The sequence below is a fragment of the Cygnus atratus genome, chromosome 28 (genome assembly GCF_013377495.2).
Source record: "Cygnus atratus isolate AKBS03 ecotype Queensland, Australia chromosome 28, CAtr_DNAZoo_HiC_assembly, whole genome shotgun sequence".
NCBI lineage: Eukaryota > Metazoa > Chordata > Aves > Anseriformes > Anatidae > Cygnus > Cygnus atratus.
Window position 1 is genome coordinate 773,326 of NC_066389.1, and position 18,806 is coordinate 792,131.

The 18,806-nt window shown below is 44.7% G+C and overlaps 1 protein-coding gene and 1 pseudogene across 1 annotated transcript; one reads left to right on the plus strand and one right to left on the minus strand.

The window, feature by feature from the left end:
- The first annotated feature begins 639 nt into the window (after positions 1-639).
- On the plus strand, positions 640-12,884 carry LOC118258532 (feather keratin 4-like; annotated as a pseudogene).
- A 4,789-nt stretch (positions 12,885-17,673) lies between these two features.
- LOC118258558 (keratin-associated protein 19-2-like) lies at positions 17,674-17,958 on the minus strand. Its single transcript, XM_035567418.1, has one exon. The coding sequence runs from the start codon at positions 17,956-17,958 to the stop codon at positions 17,674-17,676; it is 285 nt and encodes a 94-aa protein (XP_035423311.1).
- Between the last annotated feature and the right edge of the window lie 848 nt (positions 17,959-18,806).

The following is an 18,806-nucleotide window of genomic DNA, read 5'->3' on the forward strand; positions in this document are numbered from 1 at the left end:
TTGCTGCCAAGATGTGAAAACACTATTCTGAAGAAGCTGGGCCTCTGCAACCCCACAGAGCTCCCACTCCCATGGGAGCGATCAGAGGCCTAGAAGAGTCGCGTTGGCACGTGAGGAGGCCTCTCTGAAAGTGGTTCTCACCAAGCTTTTATAATTTCTCCCCGAACTACCAAACCCATTGATTATCTTTCAAAGCACAGGAGCCCCACTCAAAAAAAAAAAAGTGTTATTTTATTTTATTTTTTAAAAAGCATGTGCACCACAACAGGGTTGAAGCAAAGCTTAGTTTTTTCAGCTCCTGGAATACTCTGATTCTCTGACTATTTTTTGCTGTTCAAGCACTTTAAGAGCAAAAAGCACGTTAGGATTTGTTAATGGATTTTCACTCAGCGTCTGATGCAACAAGATTTGGGCCCAGAAAGAATGCAGTGCCGATGCTGTGCCCTAAACCTCCCCCCAGCCAGGGCAGTCCCTCGGGCCTTCCGCCCCCCCCAACTCCCCAGGCACCAGCTCAATACCCCCCCGGAGCTGCAACGAGCCGCTAATTGCCCCTGATAAATACCGGGGCAGAAAGGCCGCAGCCCCCCCCCCCCCCCCCCCCCCGACTGCCCTCCTTGGCGGGGGGGCCTTTGGTGGATCCCTTTGCTGGAGGAAGAGGAGGAAGAAGAAGCCGCCCCGCTAAGACCTCCGCAGGTACCGGGCTCCCACTGCAGCGCATGGGGAGGGGGGCTGGGGGGGGGGCTCTGAGTGGTGGTGGGGGGGGCACACTTCGCCCCCAGCTGCGGGAGTCTCGTAGCTTTTGCTTCTCGTCTTTCTCTCGCTGTTTTTTCCTCTGCTGGCTGCTTCTGTGGGGTCTCATCCTCCAGTGCCTGGGCTGGGTTGGGACTGAGGCTGTTGCTTGCTTTTTGGCCCGAGAGGCCACGAAGGGCCCCCCCCTCCTGCTCCACAGATCCACCTCCATCCTTCTGCTGCCTCCCCCTATCCCCAGCAGAGAGGATTTTGGAGCTGGAGCCCCTGCGCCCTGATAAACTGGTGCTGGGGGCAGCTGCACCGAAATACCGCCCCCCCCGCCCTGGTACAGTGTGGGGGGAAGGAGCCGTTCTGCCTGCTCCGGAGGGAAATAAAGCCCGGCTGCAACTGAGTTTCAAGCAAGCTGGGCTGTTAAAAAGGTGAGCAGGTTGATAATGCACCGAGAAAAAAAAAAAAATCCGCAGCTCCTGAGCCATGTAAGGTTGGCCAGCACAGCTCCAAGGATAACGCAAAAATGTTTGAAAAGTAGTAAGAAACTCTGAATGCAATAGTTGATGCTAAATGCAATGAGATAGCTGAGTTTAATTATGCATTTAGTTGATGCTAAATGCAAGAAACTGGCTGAGTTTGGCCAGCTGGTGGCAATGGGGAGAGCTGATGGGCTGCAGCTGACGGGCTGGGGCTGGTTTGGGGGGGGTGTGCAGGGAGCTGCCTGCCTGGGGGTGTATCCCCTCTGCCCCCTCCTGATGCAGTCAGGGCTGGGTGAGGAGCCTGGGGGTCTGCTCTCTTGAGAACAGATGGCTGCTGCTTGCTGGAAGCGGTTTTGGATGCTTTACTGGATGTTGGAGGCAGCGTTTTTTATGATATGGAGGTAAAACGACCAAACTGCTATGCTTTTGAATTGCACAAGAAATGAGGGACTAAGAAGCAAATCCCTAGCTATGAGATACTCCTGGTGGACTTTAGATTTTACTTGGTAGAGGTGATGGCGCTGTTCTGTAAATCACATTTCTCGTCCTCCCTTTGCAGCCCTTTTCTTGCTCTTCCTGCTGTTTTGAAGTGTAGGTGTGTGGCATGCCAAAGCCAATCAGGAGGTAACAAATTCACCCTGGTGGAGTCAGCTTTTGATTGCAAATAATTGAGGTCCTGCTGACTCCTGTTGAGAACTTGCTGCTTCCTCTGAGAAGTCCCAGAGGTGTGAGGCTGAGTTAAAGCTTTGTGTATCAGCAGCGCTGATATTCCCGAAAGCTCTTTCATTTCAAAAGATTCTTTTGATTCTAAAATCTTTAGTTATAGAGCACCTAGGGTGTAATTGTCAAGAGTAACCTTCGTATTAGTGGAGTTGCTGTTTGCTTTCAGTCCATTAGCATCTGAGGGCAGGGCTGGGTGGCTGGTGCAGACCAGGCTGAGCTCCTTGCCCTGCGCCTGGGGCAGGGCGGCCCTGCTGGCGGGCTGTGATGCTTGCTGCGTGGCTCCGACCTAATGTGCCTTGTGACCCTGGGCTGGGCCAGCTTGGCTGTGAGGCATTTTGGACTTAAGCAGCTTGATGTATCTGTCTGCCTCTAGAAAGTTCTGAAAATTGTGACAGAGGTTCCTGAATGGCAAAGACACTTTAATGGCTTCCTAATTTCTCCCCCTTTTAAATAAGGAATAATAAATAACTTGATAGTTGCCGCCCAGCTTGTTGAAAGAGCAGACAGCTGGATTGCACAGAACCATTAAAATACAAATTGCATGCACTTTCAGGGCAATACCGACCTCCAGAAGTGGTGGAGCTCAGCAGAGCTGGGTAAATGAGAAATGTTTGAGTTTGCAGGAGAGTGATGTAGATAGCTTGATGATCTGAGGTCAGCAAGCTCTTAAAAAAAAAAAAAAAAAAGATATTCACCAGATGAGTACACTGCCCTGAAACCTCTGACTATCTAGAACTTCTTAGAGCTTGGGTGTAGCCTGAAGGTGTGGGTGAAAAGCCACGAAGAAGGATGCTCCATGCTGTGACAGGGGAATGCAGAAAGGCTCCTTTGTTCATGTGACTTCAGCAACCTCAAGTTGCTGATGTGCTGCATTTGTGGGCCATGGGGTAACAGCCAGGAGAGGGACTGGGAGAGCTCTCCCCTCACTAGGTATTGCCTAGCAGCTTCACCTGCCTTTGAACACAACCACATTAGAGACATGCCCTTTGGCTGCTTGGTGGAGAGCACAGCTTTATTATTTCTCTCCTAGTAGGCAGATTTGGAGAAGGCATAAGTCATCCTAGCCTCTGCTGACTCCAGGGAAGTCATGCCACTTCAGAGCTGCTGCCTCTGACTTTTCAGCTCCAAGATGGTCACTCTGCTCTTTTTAAGCTTCACACCTTTTCTTCTTTTTAAAGATGCTTCCTGCTATGCAACTCAAACTGAATTTGGAGTCCTGTAGCCTACCGAACTTTGTCACAGGTGACATGTTATTTGAGAATCTCAATTTTGGCTGGCAGAAAAATCATTGCAAATCTAAATTTCTGCTGTAGCTTGTTGTTGTACCAATGCATTTGTCTGCAGGGCTGGGTGGTAGTTGCTCTGGGTTCTTGATAGCCCAAGTGTTTTGTGCTGAGCTCTTGGCTGCTGTGCTGGGACGTGTGCGTGCCTCTGCGGCTCCTGCGTCTTCCCTGAATCAAGCCCTAAACACGTGATGGAAGAAGAATTTCTGGAGTTTAGTTTACAAATGCAGTAGGAATGATTGGGGGTAAATTTAATTGAGATTTATTGGTTTGTGGGGTCACACCACCTCAATTTGCAAATAGCTTAATGGCATACTGCATAGAGTAGTGTGGTCTAGGTATTAGAGCATTGCTCTGACACATGACTCCTGGATTTAATTCCAGCATTTGCTGCTAGTTTATTGATTTAATGTGTTAGTTGTCATACAGCTGTGTCAGCTTTTTCTGTAAGCTGTTTTGAGATGTGCTGTAGGGAGCTGAGTGTTTGTTACCTGTGCAGGTGGAAGCAGTGCTCATCTCTCCATGGCTGCTTTACAACTGGGGATTATCACATTGGAGGCAGCTGAATTAGGGGTGGAGGGTTAAAAAAAAAGTGGCTGGTTTGATGCAGTAGAGGCTTTATTATGTGAGAAATGGTGTATATATACCATAGAGAATAAAGTAATGTGGACTATAAAGCAAGAACTTCCATTATTCCAGGAGGTACATTGGAGGTGGATCTTCAGGTAGCAAGTGCTTCAGGAGTGAGGTGCTTCACACAGTAGATCCCCTTGACTTGAAAGCTGAATTCTGTTTTTCACCATTTTACTTGTTTATTTTTGCTAGTTGCATGTAGAAAAAAGCACGCTTAAAACCAGTTTCTTTTACAATACCTCCTCTGGAACAAAGTTGAAAGCAGAAAAATGTGTATTTAGCAATATTAGCACAGAAGGACCTAGTTTTTATTGACTCTGGGCTAGCTGATGCCACTTTGATGCAATGTCATTCATGTGAGTGGTTATGCCTGTAGTAAAACTCACATATCCTTTACACCAGCAGTCATAGAAAAGCAGTCTTAATACAGTCAAGAGCTGAGCTGGCTGTAGATATGAAGCTATGAGACCTTTAAATCTAATGCAGAGGATACCGTGGAGAGGGCTGGCTGTTAGGGTTTCAGGCTGCCCACAACCCCAGTGACTGCAGCAAGAGATGTGAGTTGCACCTCCGGGAGTTGTGCCTGTGAACTCAGCTGCTGGGTGTGCATCTTGCTCTCCATCACCTGGTTGTTCTGTGGGTGCCTCTCTGGAGCTTAACTTTGCCCACAGTGGTAGTGGTAGCTGTCGGACCACTGGTATGAGGAGCAAGGATACGAGCTCTGCTGGCCCATGTGAATGGGATTGCCTATCTGGGGGCATTCTGTAATGCCCAGCTGTCTGCACTGAGGCACAAAGAGATGCTGCCCACTCTGCATGTGGGGCTGGGGGAACACCACGCTGCACGGCTCAGGAGACCTGGTGCTACAGGAGGAGGAAGAAGAGTGGTGACCTTGCACAATGTGCTTCTCGATACAGCTTGATGTGCATGGTGTGGGGCACTTGGGACTGCTCTGCATCATCTTCCTCGCGGCGCACAGCTTGGCGTCCATGGAGGCACATGATGTGCATGGCATGGACTTCACCACAGCAGGGCTGTGGCACTGTGTGAACTACAGGGGTGGCACACTTCAATCCGCTGGGGACGATGCACTGCTGCTTGTATTGGTACCAGTAAGACATTGTCCCGGGGTGGAGATGAAGCTAAAAAACAAAGCAGGGAATAAAGGTAAATTAATTCCCTGCAGATCGCTGCTTGTATCAGAGCTGCCTTTCCATTGTTTGAGTGTGCTGCTCTGACTCTCAGTCCTCATCTCTGGAGCAGAAACTGCACAGCCTTGCATTTAAATAACAATTTTTTAATGCCTTCAGATCTGAGGTGAAGTAGGTAGCTATTATCCTGAGAAGGGGAGTTTGAGGCTTAGCTGCAAAGTGACCTGCATGCTTCAGCTACTGAAGCAGTGGCATACCTAGGGCTAGTGCTGAGGTTCTCATCTCTTGTGATAAAGGCTATTTGCTTTCCAGATGCTTCAAATGAAACTGGAATCACTTTCTGTTAGCATTAGGTAAAGCAAAAGTATTGCCTTTTACACTAACCTGAATTGCAAAACAAGATTGTTATCTCTGTAGTAGACAGGGTAATGTGGCAGGAGCTTTATTTTTAGATGCCTGATGTTCATAGGGGACAAAGCAACTTTTGAGAATCTGGCTCAAGCTACCAGTGTCCTAGATAAGTAAAAAGTCAAATGTAACTCTCTTCATCTCAGGATCAGTTGTATGATTGCTTCACCAGCTATGCTGCACTCTCTTGGTCTTTTCTCTCCTGAATTTGCTCCAGTAGAAGCAAGGGCTGCAAGAATCTTGGAGGTCAGCTCAGAGCTGTGCCCTGCCTGCATCAGCCTGTGGTGCTCCCTGCACTGCTGGCACAGAGACACCTGGGGGCAGGAGGCTGCAGAGTCTGTGCTGGCTGCTGGAGGAGGCACTGCCCAGCTGGTGGACATCAGAGCTGCCTGTCACACTTGGAAGGCATGAGGTGTCTGTCTAAAGATGTGACCGAGCGTGGAGAAGTGCTGAGGCCTTGGATTTCCTAATTAAAACTTAAAATCTGACTGCAAATCAGCTTTGCTCAGCACTAGCAAATGGCACTTGGGTGTCTGGATGTTGCAAGTTAGTGGCAGCTGCTTTTGCAGATAGGCAGCACTGCTCTGAGAACAAAGCTCTGAAGGGTCAGGTCCTATCAACACAACTTGTTTACAAAGGAGTCAACTCACACCTAGCTACAGAAACAGGAGAAAGGCCAGGGGTCAGCATTTTCTAGCTGTGTTTTGAAAGTGAGTAATCCCAGCTCTTATTTAAAAACAAAAAACAAAACCACCAGAAACTCCAGAAAAATAAGTCTATAAAAGGTTCCAAAAGATGCAATAGCTAAGCTTTCCTTCGGTTGTTCTATATAAAAAATTAGTCTCTGTGGTATTGTAGAAACCATCTACATCAGACTGATTACTATGGTAGAGGTCAGCTGCCCACAGAAAGTTACTCAAGCTACTGAAATAAGGAGAAAGGTCTCTTATATAGGAGGAGAAATTTATAATTCAGAATTTTTAAAGTAGATTAAAGATAAAGATACCTAAGTTGCCAGATCAAAGTGGAAACATCACATTAAATTGAGTTAGGTTCTATAAATCTTAGGCTTAATTTTGAATGTCCATACCTATGCCAACAAATATAAATTAGCAAAGAGAAGCTTTTCAAAAGAAACAATTCACTTATTTCTCATCAGATTATTTTTGCAGGATTCAGGTACAAGTTAAAAGCATCAACAGAAGGACATTTAGCTAGTTAGAATAGAAATAGGCAAATAACTTACCGAGCTCAGAGAGGAGAGTAAGAACTGGATTGAAAGCTCGGAGATGTGTGGGTTTTATATGGTCTTTTAGACTGTCTGGAAAACCTGAGCAATGGTATATCAAATCTTAATTAAATACAGGAGAAAATGTGTTCATATGCAGCTTTTTCATTGGCTGCAATTATTTTACTCATATGTGATTATTAGTATATTCTGATCCCCAAATAGCATGAAATGTACCTCACACCCAGCTGGGTTCTTTCAATTTTAAATCTTTATGGGATAAGTAAGGGATAAGCAAGGCTGAGAGAGACATACCCAAAGCCTGGCACTCAGCTACTTGTACATCTGATCTAGTGCCCTTCAAAGCTACCGAGTGAATCCCATATTTTTATGAGGCTTTGCACCTGGTTGCTCTTTCCAGCTGGAAACAAGGCCAGTGGCAGGTGTGTGCATGCAAGCCAGTGCTGCCTTCATGGGTGTGTAAACCTCACAGGACTGCAGCTAGGGCTAGTACTGTGACAAATCGAAATCTGCTTGGAAACTGGCAAAGCTAAACTTCCAAAAAATAGCTTTGTCAAGGATTTAAGCTGTTTGTGGGGGCAGTGCTTTACATGGCAGCTGTGCTCCTACAAGTGGTTTGATCAGACTCATTAGCAATTGTGTTTGGGACATCCCATTAGGTTCCTGGGGTGAGAAACAAGGAGTATCAGGTGGAACTAATCATGGCAAGGGAGGAGTGTTTCGAATCACCCCCATTTGGTTTACTCTGGCCACCCCAACAGCTGCTGGCTTGCACCTGGACCTCTGCTGTGCCCATGTGGATGCTGCCTGTCCGTGTGCATCATACTTGCTTGTCAGAAGGGGAGCTGCTCCCTGCATGCAATGTAATTAGTAGCCTTGGATGTCCTGACACACATCCTTTAAATTGATGCCTGTGTTCATTATAGTGGAGTCCAGCTTGAAGACCTTTGCTCATGTAAAACTTTAATGAGTGGTTGTGGGGAGTTCCAAGAGGTCCTGTTATGAAGATGCCATTTCATGGCCTCTGTCAGTGCTATTCTAGTTTTATGTGTGGGTAAATGTGGGCCTGCACAGGTGTGGGACCTGGAAGGGCTTTAATTTATCAATATACACACTATACCTCAGCTTTGTTATAGGCTCTGATACAGGTCATGCCATGAGTCATGATTACAGTTCTATCAAAATGCACTGTTCTTGTCATTTTTTTCCTTTTTGCAGCCCAGAGTATCTCCTTAGTATCACCAGCTGATTTTAATGGCTTAGTTTAATGACTATATAACTGGAAAATACACCAATTTGTATAATGTGAAGGGGAATGCAGCCATATCCCCAAACTGGTTCTTGTTGCAGCCCCTTGTTCTGGGACAAAAGGATGAACGCAGGCAGTAAGGCCAGTGCTTCATCTCGATGTGTCAAACAGTAGCCAATACTGTCTGCTCCAGGGGAAAAAATATCTCACCCAGTGGGCATGCAGATAATGCCTGTGTCAATTTAGCCAAGTTGAGCTAAGGCAGGAGCCTTTGTTAGCAGTACCATCCCTGTGTTTCCCTCAGCGTAGCACCAGAATGTAGCGGATGATGATGGTTCTTCACCTCTCATTGTGTAGCTCCTAACAGTATGGAGAGCCTCAGCTGCTGGGTAGTAACACTTGGCAATGGAAAAATGAGTATTTCTCTGGTTCTCACCTTTCCTGGTGAATTTATGGCTTGTGACTTAAATGTTAATGCATGAACTACCACATGGAGAAATGAGAAGCTTCAAGACCAGTCCATAACAGATTGAGAGCCCCTTGCAGTGGTGTGCTGTGTACGAAGGGTATTTCTGTGGGAAAAGCCCGTGTCCCATATGCCTGAAGTAGTTACGAGCCCTTTTTGTGATGCTGAGCCCAAGTTCTGTCTTTTCTTTGGATCATACTGCATCTGTAGTTGACATCTATAAAATTCAAAGCACCTAATGGAAGGCTAAGTTATGGGAAAGAGTCATTCCCTGCAGAATAATTTAGTGCTGCTGGGTGGTTTGAGGTTTGGGTGGTAAGTGATAGGTTTGGGTAAGTCCACAGGGCAACAGTTCTGAAGCTGTTGGTGGCTGTGTAGCAGGGCAGGCATCCTGGCTGTCTTGGGTTGATTGCAGCACATTCATGTTCTTGGAAAACGGGCATCAAGCTTGCATGGCTTGCCATTGAGAAGTAAAATAGCTCTGGACATTTACTCATGGGATATCTAAAGCCTTGTTTATAAAGCTTTTTTTTTTTTCTTTGAGGGGAAAAAAGCAACAGTAAATGCAAAGTAACTTTTAATGTAAAAGAAAAGTAGAGAGCACAACTGCTGTCTGAAGTAAAGTAAATCAAGAAAAACATGCTTCCAGGATTTCAGGAGGTTTTACCTCAAAATTTCAGATTATTCATTCTATGCTTTCCATGTGTACAAATGGGTTTGGCTCCCCCTGCAACTACTGTCTCTTCACAGCATTTTAAGTGTTTCTAACTTCAAGACAAAGTGGGAAAAACCTTGGTGGCTTCTCCTGTCTAGTTTCTTTGCCATGAAGTTAAATATGCTCAGCCTCTTACATTAGTCATTAGTTGGAGTTTGGTGGTTATAAAGCAGTTGTGCTGATCACATGTACCTCGTCTGAGGAGAAGAAATCGAGAGAAATTAATAGATCTGAGCTTTGGATGGCTTTTATATAGTCAGCCTCACAGAGAAAACACCTTTTTGGGCACAAAGTCCTTACTAGCCAGAGCCAACATGTAATTGATGCAATTATTTCTAAGGTTTCTGCCTCACCTACTGTGGTGTGTGCACTAAACCACAAATGTTTCTGGAGTTTTAAACTTCATAAATGTTTGCAGTGTTTCCTTAGTCTCTGGGATGGATTTGACTCAGGAAGCCAGCTTTTTGTGTGGTATAGCCAAATGTGTGTCTTCAGAGGGTTCTTGCTCTTGTGGTGAACTCTACCTTGGTCTTTAAAGCTAGCGTTGGAATTGCCTCCACCAGGTTTGTGGGGTGAGGGAGGATTGGTGTTGATGCTTCATTTGTAGGGCTGCTCTGTGGGAAGCAGGAATCAACTAAAATACTATCTTTGTGTTCGATCACAAGGATTAGTTTGAGCTCAGCTGTGGAGAAAACACCAGTGAGACCACATATCTCTGAAGTTTAGTCTGAGGTTTCTAACAGGGTTTTAAACATCTTTCCTGCATACCCTTACAGGTAGATGGCTAAAATCTTTTGGAAGAATCCTAATGTTTCATCTAAATCCTGAATAACTCCATGTTCTGTCAACACTTCGGGTGCTTGATGGCTTGTCTGCATCATAGGTGTTTTCTCTTTTTTTCTTGACACGAGGATGACAATTTTTATATTTATTTTGCATCTTTACTTTTTTTAGGTGCTAAAATTTGATTCCTAAATTTGCTTAAACTGGTCAATTGAGCCAGAGCACGTGCTGTTTTGCTGCATTTACTTCTGGACACAGCTTAGGTAGTGAGATTTGGCTATGGTTCAGCAGTTGACTCATCGCTTTTATTTCTTTGTACTCTCTGGTGGTGCCTGAGCTGGGAGTTGTAATACTCTTGTTAAACATCTGTATGACAACATCAGTTGTGTAGAACATTAATGAGCTTTTATGTTGTGCTTTGAGAATGCTTTCAGAGAGCATCTGCGTGCCTACTCTTAGTGTTGTTAGTCCTCTGTATTCAGATACATGGATTTAGCAGCGATAATAACTGTAAGCAGCCCTTAGCAGAGAAGGAAACTAGTTCCAGCAGTGTGGCTTCGTCTTGCTTCAGATTAATGATCTAGATTTTGTTCAATGCAATATTAATAATACATTTTTAAAATAAGACTTAAGACTTGCTTTTATCTTCAATTGGCTAACTTGAAAATAATGATTAGGCTTTGAATTCCACCCTTTTTGAGGAATTACATTAAGGTTAAATTGCTATCTGATTTAAGCTGAGATAGGCGTGTGTTGCAATTCACATGGTTACACTTAATTATAGAAAATGCAGAGTTAATTTTCCAAAGGAATGACAAATGTTTCAGTGTCGCCGAGGATGATATGATGATAAATCTCAGCACGCAATTAAACTAGGAGAGCATCCAGACCACTTCCTATTGTGTGAAAAACTTGATAGGGGTTTCTACCCCATGGTAGCATATGGGGTTTAGTATTTTTTTTGAGTCATTTTTCTGCCAATCTGATATATGAGATTCCCTCTTTGTTGAAAGGCAGAAATTATTCTGCAGTGTTACCGTGTCCATCTCTAACTCCCCCAATGAAAGCCTTTTCCTTGTGAGAAGAGCATGCTGCTGTTGAGAAGGGGAAGGCTTTGAGCTGGGCTTTACTATAGCAAAACATCCCCTACAAATCTTCTCTACTGCCACGAAAGTAGCAAAATCTTTGACTTCAAGCAAAGTGTAAATCAGAGTGGACATGTTGCCATCCTCCATGGCCCACCGGGGATGGTAGAGAGCATCTGTATGGCACAAGCTGTTTCCATACTTGGCATCTGTTGCTGACACTGCTACAAAGTGTTGGTGAACCTCCTCCTCGGCGTTCATCCGTCATACTGCTGTGTTTAATGCCGATGATAACTGCTGGCAGTTGCAATTCATCAGCAATTGGGATTCCAACACGAACCTTCTGCTCATTGTTCTAGATGTGCAATGTGTATTATTACAATGGATTTAGGTGTCCTTTTATTGAACAAATGACTTTTTGAAAAAAATGACCTGACAAGGTCTTGCATGAGCCACACCCAATCTGTTGCCTTTTTGTCTCATTTTCTTAATCAGGTCATGATTTATAGCTTCAGAGTATGGGATACAATTTCATATAAGATACAGCCTTACTTTTTCTCCCCTTTTTTTTTTAAAGCTTGCAGGTTTAAAGACACACATGCTTGGTGTCTAATTGGAAGAGCAGCACTGACTTATTTGGATATATTGTTCTAAAATTCATGCTGAAGGTTTCCACAGAATTCCAGGGCTTTGACTAGACCCCATATTAGCCTAATTTCATCACAGAATTGTGAACCGGGCTACCCCTAGGCCAAGAACCCAGCATATCCCTCACTTTTTGCAATTCCTCCTGGGCTGGGTCAGTACATTTTCTTCCAAGTGAATGGCTGTTTGCTGCTTGCCCAGGAATGAGTCCATTCATGGAGGAGACCTGCGTATGAACCATATAAACCTCTTGTTTTTTCTGTAATATACACAATATCCCTTCTATGTAAAGTTTTGAAATAGACTGGAAGGCGATGAAGTCCAAGTTGTGGGGGGGTGGTGGTGGTGATGGAAGGACGCTAATAATTAGAGCGATTTATTAAAAACAATTGACATTCATTAACAAAGTTAAGTCTTGAAAGAAACGTGTTTAGTAATTGATTGGGATGCTGTGCACATAGGTGACTCAGATGCTTTGGGCAGTCTAAGAGTATAAAAACACTCAACGTCAGATCTTGCCCGATCATTTTTCTTATTTCTGTCGTGAAGTAGGTAAGCTTGATTTGAATTCCTCTTTCTAAAGAAAGTTTTGCTTGTAGTTTTAAGTGAGGGTAAATCCTATGCAAATGTTCCGTTGTATCAAACCAAAGTTTTCTTGATGTAACTATATCACTTTGTGACTGTTTAGCTCTTGGCTTTGGTACATGCAGGTCTTCCAATACTGTCTGGGTGATGATCTCCAATTAGTTTTTCATTAAATCTCATTTCCAGATATTGTGTTCGATACAAGATTTATAGGTGGCGTTTTCTAAGAACCCAGCTATGAAATTCTGCCTTTCCCTCTAGCCTGTTGATAGCTTTCTGTTTTAATGTTTGATGGTGGAACTTGTAAGAATTGTTGCCTTGTTCTCATCATATTCCCTTGCACTTCAGATTAACCATCCCCCAAATGACGCACTCCCTAAGCCCGTGCACCGATGGCAGCCCCTCGCTGTGTGGGGTGGCTGTGCCACAGCCCATTGCCGACAGCTGCAACGAGCCCTGTGTTGTGCAGTGTCCTGACTCAAGGGTGGTCATCTACCCTCCACCTGTGGTTGTGACCTTCCCTGGACCCATCCTCAGCACCTTCCCACAGCAAAGCGTCGTGGGATCTGCAGGAGCCCCTGAAGTTGGAAGTGGCTTCAGCGGTGCCCCTGCTCCTGGGGGCTCGCATGTGTACTGGCGGTGCCCGGTGGGCACGGGGTTACCCGGTTGGAAGCTGCAGACCATGCTAAACCTAGTCAGAGGAGCTGCTGGAAGTGGAACGTCCAGGCGAGGATGAGCAGGACATAGATATCTGGCTGAGCTCCAGGGCTGAGCATTTGGAGCTGCCATTAAGTGCATCCATAAATGTTTAGATCTTCTGAAGAAAAAGAATCCATTTACATCCTTCTCATATTACCCTTTCTGTTGTTTTTTATTTTTCCTAATGCCTTCCATTTTCTCTAAGTACTCTCTTCTCAAAGCTGTGGACTACGTTTGTAACTGCAGTAGGAGGTGAAGGGATTGGGTTGCTATCCATTTTAGATTGCTTTGTAGGTTCTTTCTGTGGCTAATGAGGTATAAAAAAGGGTCTTGGAGTGAGCCAGCCCATGCTCTGTGCTTTACGTGTGTCTCTGCAATAGGGAAACAACATCAGCTATTACATGAATCACCTTACATCAAATCACAGGTTACAGGCAATTTGTAATCTGTACCATATAATTCTGCCTCTGTATGATCTGCTTCTTTCTCATTAAACATGACCTTGCAATATGTTATTGGCCTCTGCGTGTGTGTGCATGTCTGTTCCTCTGCTCCTAATTCAGGTGCCTTTGTCCTGCTGCCCCAAGCTGATCCTATCGGCCTGCTTCAGGACAGTGATGGTCAGGAGAGATCTGGCAGTGGTTTGTGTGCGCCTCCCTTCTACAGCAACTCCTCTGCTAGAGCTGTCCATTAATGAAACCACTGCGCACATCTTTCCTTCTGTTCCTGGTTCTGCAAAGCTCCTTCCTCAGTATTGGCTTCTTGTGGGGTCTTCTCTTCCTGATGTCATCAGTTTCACCTCCCTGTCTTGACATAACAGAATGCCTCGGTGCAGAGGTGCAAGGAGAATTGGTATTTGGGAGAGGGAACTGAAGCCAAAAGTTCAGCTTCTGGTTTTACTGCTTCGCTCAGTGCCTTCTGACAGTGTAGCCTTCTTGTAGGCATGTAGAAATGGATGGTGGAATTAATTCATGGAATTTTGAATTTCCTCAATAATTTGTAGATAAACCTTTCAATGTTTCTATGCTATTGTATGTTTTTGAAGTGTTACGTAGCTATTAATAGTTAAAGGAATGGTGTAAACCAGCACTGCAAAATGTGAGAGTGCTAGATTATTTCAGAGTAGCTGCTCTATGGAGAGGCTCTCCCTGTGTAAGGAAAACAAAGTGGACAGGCATTGTAATAGCATGTAATTGACTGCTGGTGAGCCTTGGATGAGATGATTAAACCAAGTTCTCACCAACCACATAAATCCTTCCCTACAAAAGAAATCCCCCAAACCTCAAAAGCCAGATGAAGGAATCTTTATTATTATGCTAATGGCATATTTGGAAATGAACTCCAGTTTATTATTGAGGCCTCTAAATTTGCCCTTTCTGTGTAATAAGTTGAGACTTGCAGTTACCACAAAACACCAAGTTGTCAGTAAAAGTGGGAAGCTTTGCCAGTGAATTTCTGTGGAAATATTTATAGTGCACCTTCTATTCATTTAGATATAAAAGATACTCATGTGAAATGCTCTGAGGCTTTCAGAGGATTAAAGATATTAAGTATCTCAGGATACTGGTGTGTATTTTTAAGACAATGGAAACATTTTTAACGTCTCTTGTCTCATAATGCAATAACAAACCTTAGAATATTCATCGAAGTATAGTGTGTTTTGAAGCACTTCTTGTTTCTCTTGCTGTTTTTGATGAAGCCAGTGTTCCTATCCCATGGGCCACGTTCCCTTTCTTATTATACTCCAAGAAATATTTTGAAAAAATTCTAAACCCGCTCATATATAGGTCCAATTTCTCATTTGAGGCTAAGTTTACTCTTTACAAGTGATTCTGACTGGCAGTGAATCTTTGTGCTAGAGGCATATGTCCCGCAGCATGCCTCATGTGGGTTGTTCACAAGGTGCATTTAAATTGGTAATTTCCCACATGCATGCAGTAAATACATCCTGCTTCAGACTGGCATTCAGGACTTTAAATAAAATTATAGGAGTGAGTTTTCTGTTAACTAAATTAGCCAGTCTATCATCTGTGATCTCAGGCAGGCACAAAGTTCCTCTAATCATCCAACTTTTCTTATGCCTTAGGGCATAACACCCTATAAACCAGGGAAAAAATGCTCTTTACCCACCACTCTGAACAGGTGTAAGCTCAGAGCTGCTGGGGACCTTAAGGCTGATCCATGGGAAGTGAGCATCAGTGCTGTTGTCTGATGGGGCCAAGTGACAGTCTGCACTCCAGTTCTGTGATTTGGGACTTCTGTGGTCACCCTGATGTTCTGGATGGGTGAGCGATAAAGCTGTCTGGTCATTGTAAAGGCAGGGAGCCCTGCAGTGACTGCACTGGGGATGCAGCCCATGGAGGTGGAGTTGTACTGGAGCTCAGGCAACTTCAAGGCAAAAACTGAAGCTGAGGAGGTGTCCAGGTGGCTCCAAGCAGAGTGATGGAGGGAAGTGGATGTAGATGACCCTGTGACAGGCCTGGGGAAGCTGGGGTCCCTGGAGCAGTCACAGCCCCCAGGTGGTTCCAATTCCCTGGGCACTGGGTGGGGATCACACCCTCTGTCAGAAGCAATAACACTGCTGGTAGCAACCTAAATGGGATGTGGGGAAGGGAAGAAACAGGTAATACATAAATACTGCTGTATTGGCAAGCATAGAGAGGTACCTGATGTTATGGCATGAGCTGAGGATTTCACTCAATTCCTTGGCTTTCCATCTTTTATCCTGCAGTTGCCTCTTCCTGTGCATGTGTGTGTTTAAGCACTTCCACAGTGTGCGTGCAGGTGGGAAAAGTCTTGTGTGCCTGAGGGCATCCAAGGGAGATAAGCTGTATTTATTGTGGTGGGAGACTCGAACCTTTCTTAATGTTTTCCCTGGGGAACCCAGCCCTTTCTGCTGCTGACAGCAGCTAGCAGAAGGATTATAAAAGGCGTCTCAATGGTTTTGCCAGTTTCAAAGGGTTGTACTGATTTGCTGCCCATGTGTCCTGCTAGGAGCCTAGGGTGGAGGCTGCTATCCTTACTGTTTTGCCAGGGTGTCCTGATCTGACTCTGTCTTGCTCAAACTGGGGCAAAAAGAGGTGAGCTCGGAACAAGGCAGCAGGTCAGGCCAGTCTCTTGGCTGAGGCTGCTCCTTCCCAGGCAAGAAACGGGATCCGTGGGGCTTGTCCTCTGCTCTGGCTCAGTTCAAGGTCAAATGCTTTATGTGAAAGCAGTCAACGAGGATATAAAGAAATGGGCTTTGGACTGGAGGAATAACATTTGCAACACAGGGACTATTCTGCTAACTATCATTGTTTCTCTGCCTATGAAAATGCTTCCCCAGTCTGTTCCACCAGTCATTTTCTTACTTTTTCCTCCACTTAGCTGTGTCAGCTGAGAAGATGTTCCTGTGGCTGTCATAAGAGAAGGGGTAGCCATGTAGGGTATCTCTCAAAAATCAGCCCAGAGGTGCCCCCTCAAAGTCGCTTCTACAAGATTTTTGACTCCTGGTGATGTCTTTGATGTATAACTGGGCTTGCATGGGATCCATGCAGTTATGTCTAGGCTATGCTTGTTGAACCACCTTGTTTCATGCCAGATTATAATCTTTAATATTATAAACCTAAATCAAGACTACTTGGTGTTCCAAGGTGACACAGTACAGGCTGACAGGAACAGCTTGAATAACCTGGCCTGTGCAGTTTGCAAAGGAGATGATCTCTTCAGCTGATGGTCATGGCTTCAGTCTTTTCTGTTAGGTGTCTTTCTCCAAGCTTAAGAAGCATTGCTGTCTTTCCTTGGCAGACCACCTGATTTTAGCTTCCACTCAATCTTTCTTATTTGGAAATAATTTTTCAAACATAGAACCTAGCTTGCTTCAGGTGTATGTCTGTGGTAGTGCAGACAGTCAGCTGATGCCCTTTTCTGGAGGAGTGTTGTGTAAACCCAGGGTCATAGGTTAATTAAAATAAGGTAGAACTTCGTCCTGCTTTGGGAAACAAGTTGGGGCTGGAGCATTTTTGAAGGACATGTGATGTCCTCTAACATGTGGAGTTTAGACCTCCCTCTTAATGTATGGTTGTATGGAGTGGCACTGCAGCTGGTGCCTTCACAGTGGCATGTCAGCAAAGACAAAAGGAGAAGAGGAGACAGCTGATAATATTATGCAGAGTCATTTTAATGGAGAAACAGACCAAGAAGTTACAGAAAGAGTAAGTTTGCAGTTTTACAAAAGGGTCTTCAGCAAGTAGTGTGTGTCTGATGCCAGACGATGCTCTCTCCTCGTGGAAATGGTGGAGTTTGGCAGTCCGGACAAGGTTCTTGCTCACAGTTGCTCATAAGTCCTGTTCACTGCTGTATGGAGCACAGCATGGATATATAACAGGAGCTTCTCTACATGTTGTCTTTGGAGAAGTTTGTTGTGAAGCAAAGAGGAGTTTGTGGCAGTTGAAGAAATCTGCTTCCCATTGACACAGGACTGCTCCTATTACTATGGCACTACAAAATGACTGAGAATTAATTTAAAAGGCAATTTTCCATCAGCATGATGGAAAGGTGCCTCAATACTTGCTGTAATTCAAGTTGCCCATTAGAGTAATAGCTGAAGAAATTCTTAAAGATATGAGAGGGTTACATATGGGGTAGTCCTAACGAAGCCTGGCACCCACACGCCTCACTGAACCCAGCCAGAGGTGTGGGGGCCCAGCATTTCTCAGCACCGTGACCTTAGCGATGAATCTGTCTCCTGCATTTCATTTCTCGGTTTCTCTTTCTGCTGGTTCAGCATAGATAGCAGCTTCAATAGCTGTATCTGTTGCCAAAATGAGAAAAGAAGGGGTAGCCATACCCAAAATTGGCGAAGTCCCCATTCCCATAGTAGCCCCCGTAAACATTCAAGCCTCTGCTGCCATACAGGTTCCCAAAGCTTCTGTAGCCATATGGGCTCCCATATCGATACTGGTCCCGGTAGAAGCCATACGGGCTTCCGAATCGGTAGCCATTCAGGCCCCCAAAGCTGTACTGGTCTTCGTAGCCAAATGGCGAGTAGTAGCCATCGTAGTAGAAGTCCCTGTTGAAGGTCATTGTTGGCTGATGTGGGTAAACCTGAAACACAGACCAGGGAGTAGGGTGAGCACATTGGCTGCTGGCAGCGGGAGGGAAGGCTCAGAGCCCCGGTGGAGCAAAGGAAATGTGCTGGTGCTGACCACGCTCCCTCCTGCGGGTTTTACATCCTCTTAGCTGCCTTGTTTATCTATATGAATCAGCCCAAACTTTTTTCTCTCTGTTCTCATCTTTTGATATTGGCTGACAAAAAGAATACTCTTTTTACCAATTGAGAGCTGACCTTTCCTCCAAAGTCAACAAAATGTGAATAAAACAAAGAAAAATATGCCACTTTGGGTGGCGATGCTGATTCACGTCAGACTGACAACACATCTCATGAATCCCCCAATCTGGAGAGCCATGGGGTGCTCAACCTGGCATAAACTCAAAGAACACAATGAAGTGGAGGAACTTCCTTCATGGATGTCAAAGTAATAAATGTTTCATAATTTTTTATCTAAGGATTTGAATTCCCCACTCCTAAGGAAAATAATCTAGAGTTGGAAATTACTTACGACTTCAAAATTATGTTGGCTCCTTACATTCTGCAGCACTTTAACGCCTGCTATTAAATAAACACAGGAAGAGCAAAACAAGTTCCAGTGAAGGAATTGCTTTCAAAATGAGAAAAAGAAACTGCTTACAGAATATCCATGTATACATGTGTGTATATACAGTGTTATGTGCACGTACACAGCAGAGCCTTTTAAATATGTCCATGCACACACGTATAAATATTTTTATCGAGACATGCATACAGGTGTAAATACACGCAAAAATATATATATATATGTATAAAAAAGTGTAGAGTAGAGTCAGTATGGACT